The sequence below is a fragment of the Ictalurus furcatus genome, chromosome 5, assembly GCF_023375685.1.
Source record: "Ictalurus furcatus strain D&B chromosome 5, Billie_1.0, whole genome shotgun sequence".
Classification (NCBI taxonomy): domain Eukaryota; kingdom Metazoa; phylum Chordata; class Actinopteri; order Siluriformes; family Ictaluridae; genus Ictalurus; species Ictalurus furcatus.
This window is the reverse complement of record NC_071259.1, coordinates 28,411,828-28,429,284: the sequence shown is the minus strand read 5'-3', so window position 1 is coordinate 28,429,284 and position 17,457 is coordinate 28,411,828. Positions and strand designations below refer to the sequence as shown.

At 39.3% G+C, this 17,457-nt stretch overlaps 1 protein-coding gene across 1 annotated transcript; it reads right to left on the bottom strand.

Annotated features, from left to right (window-relative positions):
* Window positions 1-4,209: 4,209 nt before the first annotated feature.
* ampd1 (adenosine monophosphate deaminase 1 (isoform M)) lies at window positions 4,210-17,446 on the bottom strand. Its single transcript, XM_053625611.1, has 15 exons — window positions 17,243-17,446; window positions 12,454-12,616; window positions 11,599-11,701; window positions 10,398-10,563; window positions 9,640-9,859; window positions 9,068-9,197; window positions 8,756-8,950; window positions 8,384-8,515; window positions 8,044-8,207; window positions 7,546-7,672; window positions 6,739-6,902; window positions 6,321-6,441; window positions 5,218-5,391; window positions 4,750-4,860; window positions 4,210-4,365 (listed from the first exon to the last, which is right to left on the bottom strand). The coding sequence occupies exons 1-15, from the start codon at window positions 17,262-17,264 to the stop codon at window positions 4,210-4,212; spliced, it is 2,148 nt and encodes a 715-aa protein (XP_053481586.1). The 5' UTR covers window positions 17,265-17,446.
* Between the last annotated feature and the right edge of the window lie 11 nt (window positions 17,447-17,457).

The window sequence follows — 17,457 nt, the reverse complement described above, 5'->3', positions numbered from 1 at the left end:
CTCAGGCCTTTGCACGAGCTGGGATGGAACCTGGCAGCCGTAACACGAGCGCCTCATCCACAGCCAAAGCGTATTGGACACGTTGCACATTGCACTGAGGAGACTGAAAAGTGCTCATACAGGAAGACGTGATGGAATTCTTCAGGACCGAGCATCTAGAGTATTATAATAATAATAGTTTTATGTGCTACATTCCATCAGACATGGACACATATGGTGCCTTTATGCTGGTTGACCTAAAATAATTATGTGCTGGAATCCATGAAAGATCAGAGCCAAAACCCTGCCCCCTGGATCAGCGCACCACATCAACCGAATGACCCGCTTGTGTGCATGGAAGCGTGTGTGTGTATATATATATATATATATATATATATATATATATATATATATATATATATATATATATATATATATATATATATATGTGGGTCTGTCTGTCAGTCTGTTTTGCAGGATGATTTCCCCTGTGCTTCCTGAGATGCAGGAAGCAAGGATCAGCAGAAAGTCTATAATGATGGTTTGTCATCGTGGTGCATTCCAGCCTTTCTTTTTTTTTTTTTTTTTGGGAAAGTTGTTTAATTCGAGCCTGAATGTAGTCGAATTCTGCAGGCTGAGTTTTTATAGCTGTTGCATATTCTGGCCACAATATTTTGGATGCAGGGTCAAGGGTTTGTCACAAACAATGTCATTTTGGTGCAAACAAACCACATGACTCAGTAGAACTCATTTTGTAGGCTGACTTGAAAACTTCGTTAAATGTTTTTGGTCTCTTCTGAAGTGCCACTCTGTAAGACCCTTTGCTTTTTTCCAGGCTGTGTGAGTGGGTTAGAGGATACCAAGACATAATTTAATGACAACGATGCTTGGAACATTTCAACAATCATGTTGAGATTCGTGTTCATTACTCAAACCGTTCCCTTAATTCCTTAGCTCTGGGACGTTAAAATACAACCTATAGGTGCAGCATGAGCTCGAAGAGGTTTTGATTTCGATACAAGAATAGTATCACATGACATATACAATTTTTTTTTTTTTTAAACAGCATGGCAAAACAAAAGTCATCTGCCATCCATTACCGAGTTTAAAATAGATTATGTCATTTGGTAGTTCTGTTTTTGTATACTTGTCGTTGCCGAGAGCATGAATCAAAAGTCCCTGTTAAAACACACAAAAGATCTGTTTTGCCCACCGACGTGCTTTCAGGCTCAGTTAAAAATAGGCCACTACCAACACTACCTAGAAGTTCAACTTTATCTGTTCTTGTAAAAAAAAATGTGCCATCAGCATGTGGCGGTCCAGAGGGAAAACACCTGGTAACGTTCACATCAGAGGTACTTGTGGTAGCGTTCAACCATGCATCATGAGTACATTATGCTAAATGACCTGAGGCAGAGTTGGGTGGCAGACATCACATCACATCACATCACATCACATCAGACATTTCAGAAGAAGGATGACTAGTCCTCCAGTCTGGCACCACATTCACACGACGTACAGGACAAGTCTAAGGGTCTCCGTCTGACAAAGCCAGCTAATAGCTGCCAAAACACGGGCGCTGGCATTGCCGCCTCACGGCTCCAAGCTCCTCAGCTCAAGTTACAATGTGTGAAATTTCGGATGTTTTTCCTCACCTAAATTTGCAGGGGTGTCCTCTGGGTTCTCTGATTTCCACTCGCTGTCCAAAAACACGACAGTAGACGGCCTGGCTAAATTAAAATCGCCAGTAGGTGTGGATGAGCATGTGAGAGTGTGTATGCAATGGACTGGCGTCCTATCCGGGGCGCACAGTGTTCCCGGGATAGACTCCAGACCCCCACGTGACCCTGACCGTGAAAAGCTACCGAAGATGTACTGAATGAAAGAACGAAAAAATAAACACAAGGCAACTTGAAACATGCACTGTCGAGTTTTGTCGAGTTATAAAGAAGCTGGAAAACATCTGGCAAAGACGGTCTACCAGATTGACCAGCTCGGTCTGTGTCCTGGCAGCTGGTTAGCCCAAGGATGAGAAACGGAAGTGACTAAATTAAGGAACCCAGAAAGCTTTCATTTGTGACAGACTGAAGAAGCTGAAACGTTAAGATGAAACGGCTGCTTCAGACCCGGGACACAGCCGTCGCTTTGTTGTCTGAGCTACCTGCTTACCCACAACACAACTGGAGCTCCAAATGACTACTTGGGCTTTCAGATTAGAACCGAGCTACACCTACACGTGAGCATAAATGAGACATTAATGTTAAAACAACCCTTAATTATCCCCACATCATCCTAAATAAGGCTGATGAGCAACTGATGGACACTTTAGGTAAAGTTTTACATGAAGGAACTTGCCATGGATGGCTTAAATGGTGGGAAACACTTAGAAACATGGATGAGTGGAGTGCAAACTCTTCTGAACAAACCATCTAAACTCAACCAAATGTGCATAATATTGATTACAATATTCATTAAACGAGACCTGGATACCCTGAAATGATGTTCATACTGAAATATAAAACAGAATCAAGAGCAATTTATAACTTATTACTAGTACACAACCCAGTTGCTTGCAGAGATAAATTATGAAAGTTAAGTCTGAATAATTGAGGTAAAGTTTTTTGGTTTTAAATGAAAAATTAAACTATAATAATGATGTAGGAGTCTTTAAAAATAATAATAATATAAATAAAAAACACTCACCTCAGATGAATTTCAAAATAGTAACTTTATCCAACAAAAAAAACCCCAAAACAAAACATAAAAAGCGTTGATTTCCATACAGCTCCGCATTTTAAGGCGCTTTTTATGTTTGGAAACAAAACAGACTAAGTAATGGACGTTCTTCCAGGCGTTTCGTTATTGTAAGAATAAATTTTTAAAAAGATAAATGACCTCAAAACAGTTTTAAAACGTTTTGAAAGTTGACATGTCCGCGGCGGAGCAGGCTTGACATGGAAATGGAAGCTAACGCTGCTAATTAGCCTGTTAGCTCACTCATAGTCATTCTCCCCTGTCTTTCTCTGAGGGTTCAGATTCATCTTCGGTAAGAAAAATGGGGTGGGTTTTTTTTCTCCCCAGAAGACGCGAATTTCATTCTTCGAGTTGTTAAAAATTTGCTTAAAAAAAATAACCTGACTAGGAGTGGGTTCGTTTCGGCGTTAATCCTGTGAGCTCCGTGTCCTGCTGTCAGTTTGCCATCTGAGCAAACTTTCCTCTCAAATGGATCAGCAGATGGGCTGTGACCAAGAAACACTTCATCCTCTCCTGCTGATCTAAATGGGAAATGCACTGGTTTGTAATAATGCATTTCACTCCAGTGTTAGCAAAAAAAAAAAAATAATACTAATAAAAAAAAAACCAACAACAGTATGACACATAAAAAAGAACGAAACACATCATCAGTTATTTATTTCATTAGTGTTTATTGACTTAAAACTATTTTTGAAGGCTTCCAACAGTGACATCCAGAGTACATCCCCAGAAAACACTGACCTGCTTTCATATCAGAGGATCACAGTTTTCACAAATCTATCACAGATAATATTTCATGTGCATAAAATGCCAAAATATTGCATATTGAATTCTAAAATATTGTTATTAGGCACTTCCAAACATTGTGTGTGTGTGTGTGATGTGTATTTTAGACACCAAACCAGTTAAAATTTGGAGTTTGTATCATATTAACACCACTTAGATTGAACCTAACAGCATTTGTACTTGTTTTTTGATTAAATAATAATTATAAGAACTATAAAGACTGTGATAATGGATCATTGTGATGCTCACTACCTTAATATCTTCAAAAACATTCTTTTCTTTCTTTTTTTTTTTTTTTTTAAAAAAGACAGATCCACAGAGATTCCCAGGACTGTTATGTAATGGAGTAACAGTTAAACCTGTATGAAGAAATCCCACCTTCTCCTGTTTACACCTTCACACACTTTACGCAAGCTAATGGTAAAAGAGTTTGGATGGCATTACTTAGTGCTATTTAGGTCTTGAGTCTTAAGTTTGTTCACTAGAAAATAGAGTGAGCCGTCCAAAACTACATCTCATTTTGTATACTGTTTTATTCTGTATACAAAACATTAATTTCAATCTTTTTTTTTTTAAAACACAAGTTGTTTATCAATGCATCTAATATATGAAGTTAAGTGCTGAAGATTAAGGCAGAAACCCGTGTGTATATGTGTGTGTGTGTGTTAGATAGCAAGAGTTTATAACCCTTTAGTCACCCTTGATGCCTTGCTTAATGAGGTCGAGCTCATAGCACAGAGTCTCGTAGCGATAGGCCATACGGATCTGAGCCACGTTTGTCTTGCGTATATCGTTGCCCTCTGGACCTTCCTTCAAATAATTAGTGCCCAGGAACTGAACTTTCTCCTGTTTGGGAATGAATTAAAAGGTTGGTATACATTGTTAAAGATAGAAAAACAAATACAGCAAATTAATTTGTACTCTGAAATCACTCAGAGGTGTACATAGTTGTATTTATGTACATTTTATGTCAATTAAACTACAATGAACTACAATGTAAGCCTTAAAGGATTCCCAAATATAAATAAAACATAGTTCTTCATAAAGGACTGGTAATTACTTTGAATCTACCATAGATAAAGACAAGAAATGTCTATAAGTTATTGCATTTTATTTATTGACCGTGAGCAGGTGTTATTCACGTCATGACTCAGTCATGTGGCAGTCAGTCAGGCCAGTGTGCCATAAAACCTCCATAAATACTCAATATAATAAACCAATAAACCATACCTCACGTGACAGGCCACTCTGAAGGATGCTATTTCTTGAGATTTCGCACATGTCACAGGTGCTGAGCTTGAACACCTGAGCTGCGATGGCGTATTCCTCCATCAAGGGTTCCTGAAGGACAAAAAGACATTTACTTTACCATTTTACATCTTTTCCCCAAAGGTATCTTGCACCATAGACGTTAGTGCCAACAGCCATTATGTTTACTTATATTATTACACTACAAGTACGACTATAGTCTTATTTAAAGTATAAAATGATATGCTGAACTTGGGGTAAGAATTCCAAGTTGAGCGGGCATTTTTGTAGTTTTTTTTTCTAGTTCCAGATCAGAAATGACAAGATTTGGTCGAACACTGTCGTTGGTTTTGATGGACTTTTGTGTACTTTAGCATTTATTAATAATGACTGTACCTGAGTTGTGGTGTGTATCAGTAACCTTTTTTTTCTGGCCCAGTCATATCTCACCTTGGTGTAGTGGAATTGCATGGGGTCATCAGTGGACAGAGACACCACCAGGCCCTTCTTATGGAACTCCAGCAGTGGATTCTTATTATACTCCAGGAAGAGACTGTTGTTGCTAAGAGGAGACATGGCAATCGGGATCTGAGTCAGGAAGTACAGATACTGCAGGACTGGGCTCTGTGGGACAGAGAGATATACAGAACTCTTTGTATGTGTTGGATTACTTCCAAACCATTCTTATAGTGAGTCTGGTAGTTTTCATCACTCAACCTGGCAAAGAACCTTTTTTTCACCGGACGAGGTCACTGGTTTTGAATGACATGTAGTGGGATGTGAGCATCTGAGGTTGAGATGTGAATGCTGTGAACCTCACAAACCTTTTTTTCCTATTCATAGCTCATCGATAACACCAGCTTAGACGGTAGTTATGGCTGCAAGACAAACCACTGGTTAATATTAAAGCACTCATTCTCATGTTAGCGTTTCTATAGTAGCAACCTACACAGGGACTTATATGGAAAACACTCCATATAAATAGATTTTAAAAATTGTGTGTAATTATTGAATGGTTTCTGTGAGGAGATATGTATTTATCATTTTATCATCAGGAGTCTCCAGTGTTTTATTCCTTACATGTTAGACGGGATGATTAGTGACAGTCTGCACTGTGCTTGAGTCTTCAAGTATAAATATACTAACGAGATGGTCAGGGCTAGACTGCATTAGAGTTGGTGTTTTACTCAGTCTTTAATGTCTGTCTGCCTTGAATATGTTTCATAGTCTGATTATAGATATGCTTTTTGTATCCTGGATCTTCCTTATCATTTGAAATCTATTTTTACTTATTTAGCAGATACTTTTATTCAAAGGAATTTATGGGTAAGGCGAATATAATCCAAGCAAAGAGATGGGCTTTAGAGTGTTAACAAACAAAACTTAACAGTCCCAACACTGGTTCTCTGGCAATCCTCGCAGCCTAACCTCACCCCATCCTTCTGGTCACAAGCTCAGAACATTCAATTTTGGCCCAACACTGCAAAAGATTTCAGAATGAATACAGCTACAACAAGTGTCACCTGTTAATAACAGGCAGGTAACACACTGACCTTCTTGAGGTTGAGGCCGTGAGAGATATTGTCAGCTGTCATGAAACAGGCCAGAAGATGGGTGATAGCACCTGCCTCTCCACAGTGTGGCCTGAACAGGAACGTGTTCATTCCTCTCTCCCTGGGAAAACACAAATACACATATAATATATATAACTTTACCTAGAAATATCTCAGAATCTATAAACAAATAAGCAGGATGTCCAAATTTATTCCCAGAGTATTACAGAACTATTCGATTTATAGTTGTCTAGCTAGCTGATGAGTTGAATCAGCTCTATTAGGTCTCCAGGACCTCTGCTGGTCTAAACTGCATACAGCAGGATTATCTACACAAAGCAAACTCATTAAATGCATAGCACTGATGGGACTTGGGTGATATTTTTCATGCACCATTTCCTGTTTTGTGGACACTTACTTGCGCAGCTGGTTGAGCATGGCAATATTGGCATACATGTAGTAGATGTAGTAAGTGTAAGATGGGTTCTTCACAATGTCCCACTTATTTGGCTTAGGGCTCTTGGTGGAGAACATGTGACCACTGTGCTTGGATTCATCGTCCACACTGTCAAAGCCTGTGACCTGTGGGCACGATAAAGAAAGGAAAGATGTACCCAAAGACTGTTCAGACAGTAGGACTGACAATTGAATGAAAAAAGTTTTCATATCCATAGGTGGAGGTGACAAAGAAATTTAATTCATGTTAGATTTTACTGATGGTCCACTGTTATCACAATTGAATTAATTCAATTGAATTATGTTAACATACTGCATTAGTAATGGACAAGTTATAACATTTTGCAGCACATTTCTGAATGTGATAGAAATATGTTCTAATAACTGCCTCCAACCTCGTTTCTGTCCCCTGTATAGCTTATGGGTTCACCCACAATCCTCCAGTCATTCATCCTGACATATCTGTTCTAACACTGTCAGAATGCTTGGCCAAACTTTGCCCATTCTTCATGACATTTCTGACATATCTGTCATGTACAACCTTCCTCTGAGCCTGAGAGTGTCAAAGTAGGAATGAATTTAGCATTTTTCCTGGATTATCAACTTATTTCAGGATACACTGTAGAAGTAAAACTACTAGACTGAAGATAGGAGGTTGGATAACATAATAACTAGGATTTTGTTCTTTATTATTTATTTTGTGACTGTATTTGTATACTGTATGTATGAATGACGTTTGGTTGTCTATCGCTTTCACTGAGTCGCTTACATGTTGCAGGAAGATGCTCAGTTCAGGGTTGGACTGAGGGTCAATGGTGGCTTGGAAAATGGGCATGAAGATATTCTCCAGCATTTTCCCAAAGTGAGGCACGAAGTCCCTGGCCCTGAAAATATCACTGGATGAGGAGACAACAAAATCAGAATGACTTACAATCCATTTAAAATCAAGTAGGGACTACAAAAATGTTGGATATGGTTAAAAATGTAAGGTAGGTGTCTGGGGCAGAAAATCTATAGGGTGGAATTTAGTGTGTTAAGTATATTTTAATAAATTTCCAGTCAAATGTTTGGGCACACCTGCTCGTAAAAAGTTTTTTTTTTAATTTGTACTATTTTCTATTTAAAAATAACTATGAAGACACATATAAGATATATAAACCTTTTGAAGACATACAATTGTACCATATTTCACAAGATTCCAGGACAAATGTGTGTGGGCATATATCGGTTCTAATTGTTTAATGTGTAAAACATTATCAGAACGTACTAGATTCTAGGTACTTGAATCATCCACTTGAGGTTAGGGGAAAACACCCTGTTCTTGTTGAACCAGCTGGAGAGTTTTGTCCACTCACTGGGATTGCAGCCATAGATGGAAAGACGAGGCTCAGCATACTGGTACTTAGCATCCTCGAGGTCACTGGCCACTTCCTGTGTCACAAAGAGCCAAACTGATTGGTTGATCAACCATTAAATCAACTTTTTTTTTTTTTTTTAATGAAAAGTCCAATTTTTCCAAACACAAATGAAGGACAGTTAACCTCCAAATGTTGAGGTTAACCATATCTAAGAGTTGGCAGTCTTACTGTGTACCTTCAAGTCCTCACCTTAATGATGGTGGCGAAGTATTCTCCTCCAATGTGATTCTCAGTCTTCAGATAAAGGTCACGTAGCTCACTGGCCCCCACAGGGTTGTACTTGGCATTGAACTTATCAAAGCGCTGGAAGGTTTGTCTACCCTGTAAGCACAGGACTGAGGATCAGATGACAGTATAAAAGTCGATGCTGTCAACATACCGGTTTCACATGTTATCACATGTTAAGGGGTGATACATTTCTGTTATCACAAACTTAGAACCCTTTAAATGACTAGAGTTGTAGATGGTTCAACTGGGATTTAACAGCATTTTTTTTAATATAATTGCAGTGTTAGACCACATCAGCCATGTCGATTCAATTGGTATGAGAGTAGAACCTACAGCATGCACATCCAGTGAATCCACGGTCAGGTCATAGGGATGCAGATTGAGGGAGGCAAAGAGATCCTTCAGGGTTATGTCTTTGCCCTTGATATTGTGCACCACTCGGTCAGCATCTACTCGGTAGGACTTCTTGATGAAGCGCAGAAGATGCTTCTGGTTCATGCAGGCAGCAGCATGAATGTGAGTGTCGACCTACAGACAAATCAGAAATGTAGGACTAAAATGCAGACAAAAGAACGTTCTGAACCTGCCAGCTTAGCTGCCAATATATAAAAGCTAATGAGGATTCGATCTTTAGATCTGTAGTACCTTCCTGCAGTTGTAGAAGTCCCTGTGGGGGTTTTTCTTCAGCTCCTTCATTTCCTCCATTTCGTTCAGCATCTCATGCACGTTAAACTTGGACATGAGGAACTTCAGACGACGGTGAGTGTACGTCTTTCTAAAAAGGCCCAATCAAATACACTTGTAACATTTATGGAAACAACTACATTTATAATTATTCAATACAATTTCAATATCCTTGGCAAAATAACTTTAGCGCCATTGTAATTATTGTCAGTTTGAGGCTTTGTATTATTTACTATACTGTAGACCAGTGGTCACCGACCCTGTTCCTGGAGATCTACCTTCCTGAAGACTTTAGCTCCAAGCCTAATCATGTCCACCTGACCATCATATCATTGCCTTAAGACATTCTTGATAAACTAAAACAGGTTTCAATTTTGGATGGTGACAAAATCTGCAGGAAGGTAGAAACTAAGGAAGAGGTTTCATGACCACTGCTGTAGACAATCAATCATATACATCAAATTTCAAGTTCTTGGTCTTTCCATTTTATTGTGTACTACAAACGTGAAAAAAAAACCTTCTGGAGAACTCACGTTGGGCCCTGGGCAATGAGGGCAATGAGGAAGTTCATATCATCGATGAAGGTGGTGTAGTCAGGAGCAGGCAAGTTCAAGGGCTTGTGTTTGTCTGCATCTGCTGCGTCTTTATAGACATAGATGACACCATCCCGCATGCGGGCCACATAGCCAGCGTCAGAAGCCAGAGACTTGGTGTTGAATGGATCCTCTCCTTTTTTAGGAGGTGAAGTAAAGACTGCCACACACAACACAGACTGTTCTAAATTCATGTTTTGTGTTTTATTGAGCAGAAATATCCACTGTGTTAATGATATAGACTGCTCAGAAACAGTACACTAACCTGAACATTGCATTGTTTTGTGTAAGGAATAAAACACTTTGGGCATGCTGTTATGGGAAAGTAATCAGTGACGAGGGTGGTGTGACGTGGCTCAGTGTGAAGCACCTCCAGAAGATTTCCCAATGGTGACAATATTTTAGTTATTACAGAACAATATTCCATACTTCTTATCTAAAAATCTCTGTGTAAGTTGTTACTACTACTGAAATGAGCACACTAATATAAACCTGTGATTTGCCTTGCAGCCAGAAATACTGTAAGAGCTGCTGTTATAGAAGAGTAATCAACACCTTCTGACCAATCAGAATCGAGAATTCAACGGTGATGTGGTATAAAACATAAATAAAATGCACCGAATAGAGTGAACAATCTTCCAATCAACCAAACTTTACGCTATATTCGATTCCGATTACTATATTGGTCTGCTTCCTACCTGGCTGCACCAGATCCTCTGGGTTCCACTTCTCCCCCTCAATCTCACGCAGGTACTGAGATGTGGTTTGGGGGAATCTCTGCAAAGCCAGCCTCATGTACTTTTCTCTGATGCTCAAAGCATGGCACAGACCCTTGCAGGCCACCTCAAAGTCATCCATTGTCACCTGAAAGAAAAACAGATTGTTATGGTGTCATATCCCAGCAAACCAGTGACTACATTTCCCATCCTGCACTGCGGCCTACAAACATGGCCGCCATGGGCTGCAATTCCTAGGACACTCACATTCATTTTAATCACGCATACCTGCATCCAATCTCACACACAATCACACCACAGTTTAAAAGGACTTTTGAGACATTCACTGTTTGCAAAGTATTGAGTGTTATCACCATACCAAGCGTTTGTACCCTGTTCCTGGTTTTGTTTCATGGTCTTTGATCTTGTTTCTTGTTTTCGATTCTTGACTTGCCTTGTTTATGCCTGTTTGCAGATCGCCTGACCCATTGCCTGTTTTTTACCACGCTATTGTCTCATGATTTGGATTTGTCTGCCTGCCTCTCTTTATTAAAAGTTCTTATCTGCACTTGCATCTGTCCTCACCTCCATTACGTCCAATTCGTAACATCTGGATTGAGTGCATTATTATAGTATTTAATTGAGCAATTATTATTTGAAGCAGGCATTAAAGTCTCTGCTGGTAAAATCGGGTAGTTAGAAATACTTACACAAATTATTTAGGGGGAAATTGCATAATGTTCAGGTTAGGGAGTAAGGCAAAACGCAAGTTGCAAATTTAAAGCATTATTTGGTACTTTATCAGTAAATATTCACCATACTGATGAATAGACAGAGAAGGAATGTTAACTTGCATGATGCCAAATCAAGTGTCCCTCTCCTACCTAGCCATTTTAAATGTCATGGCTAGGTTCATGAAACCCAATCTCAGACTGACCTCCAGCACCTAAGTTCATGTTCCAAGGGGGGAGGTTACTGGTCGGTGATGTGCAGGAGTTTGTCGTGTGTATATTTCATGTAAAACCATGATGCTGCATAACATATGGTTTGGTTTCAGGTGCATTACAGTGGTGAGAATGGTAAAACCGATATACGTGACTCCTTGATCAAGGGCCTATCTTAAAAACTTTCAAGGAACCAGAAATTTATGGAACATTCCTGCTTGCAGGAGATGTAAACGCACCCCAGAGGCATAGTCTCCTGTGATGGTTACCCTCTGGAAATGAGGCACCTCGAGATAGGTTGGTATTTCTGACATCTGTTGGGAGCGAAGGAGATGCTTCTTGCTGTGAGAGAGTTAAAATCAGAGGTAAAGTCAAATTATGACAATTATGATGATCTTGACAATAATGTTATTAATTGCATTGTCGCATGTTATTTTAAGCTTGTTATATGCTCAGTACAGGTGCAGAGAAAATAAAGAAAAGTGACTTGAGAATTTTCCCTCATGTTCCTCCTACTGTATATCCTTTAGTGTGTTTTCATCTTATAATTTTTTATTCCAAAGAGGTTTGCTAGCTGCACCTAGCTAGGAAGTTTAATAATGACACTGCAACTGAAAGCTAATGTGTGCTTGTTAATTCAGCCAAGTTGGCTAATATAGGCTACAATTACAGGGATAACTAGGACGTTCTTTACTAACTAATAAACATCACAATATGTTAGATCATAATGATCATTCAGTAGTGGTTTCCCAATATTAGCTAAACATCTAGCTAGCTACAGAATGCTGTACTAGCAAGTCATTTGCTAACTGGCAGTCAAACAGCTACACAGCACAGATAGAGGAGGTGCATAGAGGGGGTCAGGGCTCAGTGCAGGCCACTTGAGTTCTTCTACTCCAGCCCTGGCAAACCATGTGCATATACTGGAACAGGTTTAGGCCACTTTTGGGCAACAGTTTGTGGAAGGAACACATATGGGTCTGATGGTCAGTTGTCCACAGCGCTTTTTGGACATATAAGGTATTTTAATGAAAGAATATACCCCTGGCAAGGCATGCTTTAATGTTGTTACATGTTGTAGGGTTTTTCCTCACCGTCTCTCAATATCATCATCCACGGTTAGGTGGTGTTCCAGCTCCTGGTTGAGAATGGGGCAATCAGCCACTCCAAAGAGGGAGACCTCCTCACGGATGTCTTCATCCTTGGTTTCAGAGGCGAACACCTTCTCAGCGAATGCACGCACGTGCTCGTCGGTTTCTAATGAAAAAAATACGCATGCACCTTTTACTATCATGATTTTTGTGCTAGACCACACACACACAAAACTGATTGGTGTAATCAGCACAGGTGATGATGATGGATGGATGAAGGAGAAGCTGAAGACATGATTGTTCTTCAAGGCAAAGACATAAGACAAATCAAAACAAAACAACAATCAACCCTTGTGTTCCTGTGCAACTTAAAAACATGCTATTTATTTTGCTTATACTATATGTATATTCATTTTCATATATGCAAAGAAAAAAACATTTTGTAGCAAAATGCATACATAGCAGAGTGTGTATCAGTCTATATTTTGGGACAATTTAAAAATAATACTTAATCCAAGGCATGTGTGCAAAGCAGATGATGGAGCAATGTGACACCTCAATGAAGCCAGAGCATTGACAGCTGGTACTAATAGAGAGACCCAACATTCATCATGACCATGCAGAGATTTACACAACGGCATGTACACCTATTTACAGCTCCAAGCCACTCATTCAAACTGAAACTACAGTATATTCAAATCACAGGGAACCTAACTGAAATTCTCATGCACTTCAGCTAGATATATGTAATGGCCCAAATGACAGCAATGCCAAGTAGTTTATTCATTTCTCATGTAATTATGTAACAACTGGTGAATGAGCAAATGAATAAAATGGATAGATGGCTGGTTCCCTTCTAACTGCTCAAGAGGCTTGTGAATTAAATGCATAAAAAGGTGAGGTCAAGCACAGCGTGAAGTGCTTTATTATACTTACTCTTAACTGAAAACATGTTTGCCCAGAAGCAAACATATAGGATCCATCAGCCAAGATGAAGAGAAATGGAGGCAGCAGATTAGACTGAGGAAAGGCGTGTTAATCCCACACTATCACTTTTACATTTAAGTTATGAAAACAAAAATGTTATCCCAAGTTCATTATAAATCGACTTCAATTACATCAATGCATGCATCCTGAGCCGTTGTACAGTGCCTTGCATAAGTGTTCACCCTCTTGAAAATTTTGTAGTGTTAAAACCTGAAACTGAAATGGATTTAATCGGGATCATGTTGTTTCTTCAAGAACAGGTCAACTCCAGTCAATTAATTGAGACAAAAATTTTTTGAACATTTTATTTTTCAGTAATCTTTCACAATACAGTATATTGCCCTCTCTCAGTGTTTCAACTTGTAACACTACAAAATGTGGCACTGTAGGTGTTCCAGGAACGTTAACCCTTCTGGAGGTCATGATAGAGCCCCAAGGTGCCGGAGAAGATTTTCAGTCATCCAATTATCTAGTAATAATAAATCAAAACTATTCAATTACATTAGTATAATCTTGAAGATGTTTAACCTCACATGCAAGGAGTTTCATCAAGTCATGATGAAACCATTAACACACACACACACACACACAGTACAATACAGTATTATATCCCATATACACTTTCCTTGACTTACTAATTAGGCTACAACTTTCATAAGAATGATTATCTTACAATCATTAGGTAATTAGAGTATCTTTTAGAGAGAAGAGAAAACAAAGATTGATGAATGTTTATATGATGGTCTGTCCAAATTGGGTAGCTCATCAGTAGCATCTCATTAATTTATCTGCTCACCCCCAGAATGGGCTCAACCAATGTCACCCTTAGTAATAACAGAAATGGATAGGTAGAATAATTCCAATCATAAAATGAGATTAATTGGCGAAAACATAAAGAAAATTCCTGGCACAGCACAGTGTATCGTATTATGGATAGAGCCCATTACAGGTATATGGTGAACAATAAATAAAGGGAAAGCACACTCTTCCACTACAGAACACAAGGCACTCCTTAGTCATCAACTTGATCAGTTCCCGTGAAGTCCTATCTATGTTTAGCCATTATTCCCATTCTCAATTTTCAGAGTTTGGTGTATGAGAAACTGGATGTATCTAGCAGTACATGCTCAAATTTGCATCCCCCCTGTGAATCCCCCGATACTTACGCTGTTCCTCCTCTGAGGTAGTAAATGTACCAATGACACAGGGACAGAGGGCATGGAGAAAGGGTAAATGAAAAAGAAATGTAAAGCATGGAACCAGATTTACCAAGAGCTGTCGTGTACATAAAGTGAAATTTAGTCCTAGCCCTGGTTGCCCCTAGAGAGACAAAGGTTTTCATTCATTCATCCATCTACAGTAATTGCTTTTGTCGTGGTCAGGGTCACAGTGGATGCAGAGCCTATAGTGGGAACACTGGGCATGAGACGGGAATACACCCTGAATGGGACGCCAGTCAGTACAGTAACCCGAGCTCAGGATAGAACCATGGTTTTACAGTAATATACCGTTATTAATATGTAATTAGAAGATACAGTACAATATGCCCTTATTGTAACCAAATACTACAATAGCAATGCTGTAAATATTAACTACAGAAATTACAATAGTTATCTGCTGGCAGTAAAATACTTACTGTTGTAAAAATGATTTTTACAGTGTACTATATGTGAGGTTTGTCTGGTGGACTTCTGTGAGAAAGGGGTATATGTATGAAACCTTCAACATGTCCCCCCCCCAAATGAATTCCAAATGAAGCTTTTCACCAAGCTAGAACCCTTAACCATTACTGAAAAAGAATGAATTAATTATCTAAGCTAAAGCTTCAACCACACCATGCTTAGAGAACAAGGGTTCTCTTCAATGATGAATAAGGGTTCTTTGGTTTGTATTCTGGAAAAAAGGTTCTATGTAGAATCCAAACAACACTTTTTGTTTCAGAAAAGGTTCCAAGTACTCTTTTCAGAAAGCTAGACCCCTTAACCATAATTGAGGAACCCTTGTTCTCTAAGGGTATTGTGGTTGAAGCTTTACTTAGGTCATTCTTAGTAACCACTTCATCATGATTAAGGTAGCCTTGGATCCGGAGCCTACCCTGGAGAACCTAGAAGAAACCCAATGCAGACATATGGAGAACATGAGAGTAACCCAAGCCCAGGATAGAACTGTTGACTCTGCTGCACCACTGTGCTGACCAGGCTCTCAGCTCTAACCCATGTTCCATCTAATCCATGGACAACGTTTCCCATCTACCACAACTAAATCAACTCAAACGACTCAACAAGGCAAGTTAAATGAGTAAAATGTGTGCAGTGTGAGGTTTCCTCTGGATTTTAAATGAAACTACTGCTCTACAGGTCTAAACTGATGACCCTAATACAGATGTGTAGTTATTAACCCTTTCTGCATGTTCTAAAACAGGTAAATTGAGAAGTAGTGGTTCTCAGTTCCAGTCCTGGAAAACCCCTGTGCTCTTTTCCTTGCTACAACACACACGGCCAAAAACGGCAACAAAACGGTTAATGATCATCTGAGTCAGGTCAGATTTTTCGAGCAAAGAAAACACTAGAGCAAAGGTCATCAATCCAAGTCCTGAATCCAGCACAGTTTAGTGATAGTGACCTGTTCCAACACAGACTAATCCTGGCAATTAACTGGTGAATTGCATTAGACGTCTTTATGCAGGGGAATTGACCAAATTGCAATGGAATTGTTGACCCATGAACTAAATGCCCAGCGCTGAAGTCCATATGAAATAGCTGATTATTCTGGCACTACAACCAACTCTAAAAATAAACATCACTTAAATCCTGTAGCCTATGGAAGTCCAGATGCACATCCAACGAGTGGATTATACGTTTTCTTATGTTACTTAACCAGACTGGAGGGTGAAACAGTAACCTGGCTTCTACCTTTCACCAGTCATGAATCATCGTGTCAGATGCGGCAGAGCACGGACAGGAGCAGGTGTACAGGATCGCCCTGTCTGAACCAGTCCCATCTGTCTGGACTAAGTGCCGAGGCTGTGCCTCAAACAGACCTGAATTTCTTCCCTATAGTAGCCCTTTAATGGATTTTTAACTGTATAGCTAGTATTAACCAATCATTAGAGCATTGGTATGATAATGTGGCTTATGTTTAGTTCAAGAGAAGTCTCCACATTAGTAAGATTTCACAAAGCTGTTAAGATGAATCATTTTATATTCTAGTGTGCTTTACTGTACTTCAACGCATCTACTTAATTGTGGTGTGAATGTTAGCGGTGTTAAAACAGCAGATTGCAAGATGATGTAAAAATATTGGCACTCAGAGGCTCCTCTGAGAAAACAATTGTGTTGTCAGGTGGTATAGAAGAATGAAATATTGATTTCAACCACATACTAAACATTACACTACATGTGAAGTTCCATAGTCATTAAATATAGCTCACATTTGCATTGTTCTAGATTAGGGGTTCTCAAAGTATCAAAACGCTTGTGGTTATGAAGTATGGTACCCTGGTACACCTTTTCCAGTGTAAATTCAGAACAGTTTGTATCCTGTTAAGGATACACTTTTTATAATTTCATTAAAAATCACAGTTGGGTTCAAGATGAAACCCTAAAAAGTTATTTATCTGGAAATTAAACCCATTCAACTCAAGGCTTTTAACTATAAAGGCTTTGACAGTAGCTGATCTGCAAGGGGTCCATGGTTCTAATCAGCGATGTCTGGAGTTTCATGGACCCAATGTTAGAAATAAAAAAAAAAAATTGTGTTGCAAAACTTATAAACAGGTGTCTGGGTGGTGCTGTCAGACACTCACCTGGCAATTGAACCTTAGGCATGGTGGCAGTGTGTAGCACCTTATCCCTGTAGAAAGACAGAGCTGTTCACAAACACACACACACGTGCACCAACAGCGGGAAAGTGTGCAGCTCACCCGTGTTCAGCTGCAATAAGAAACATCAGCTGGCGAGTGTAACCAGAGCCATGTAGGCTGCTCTGGTTAGGAGCTCCAAGCTCTATTTTAGGCTTGTT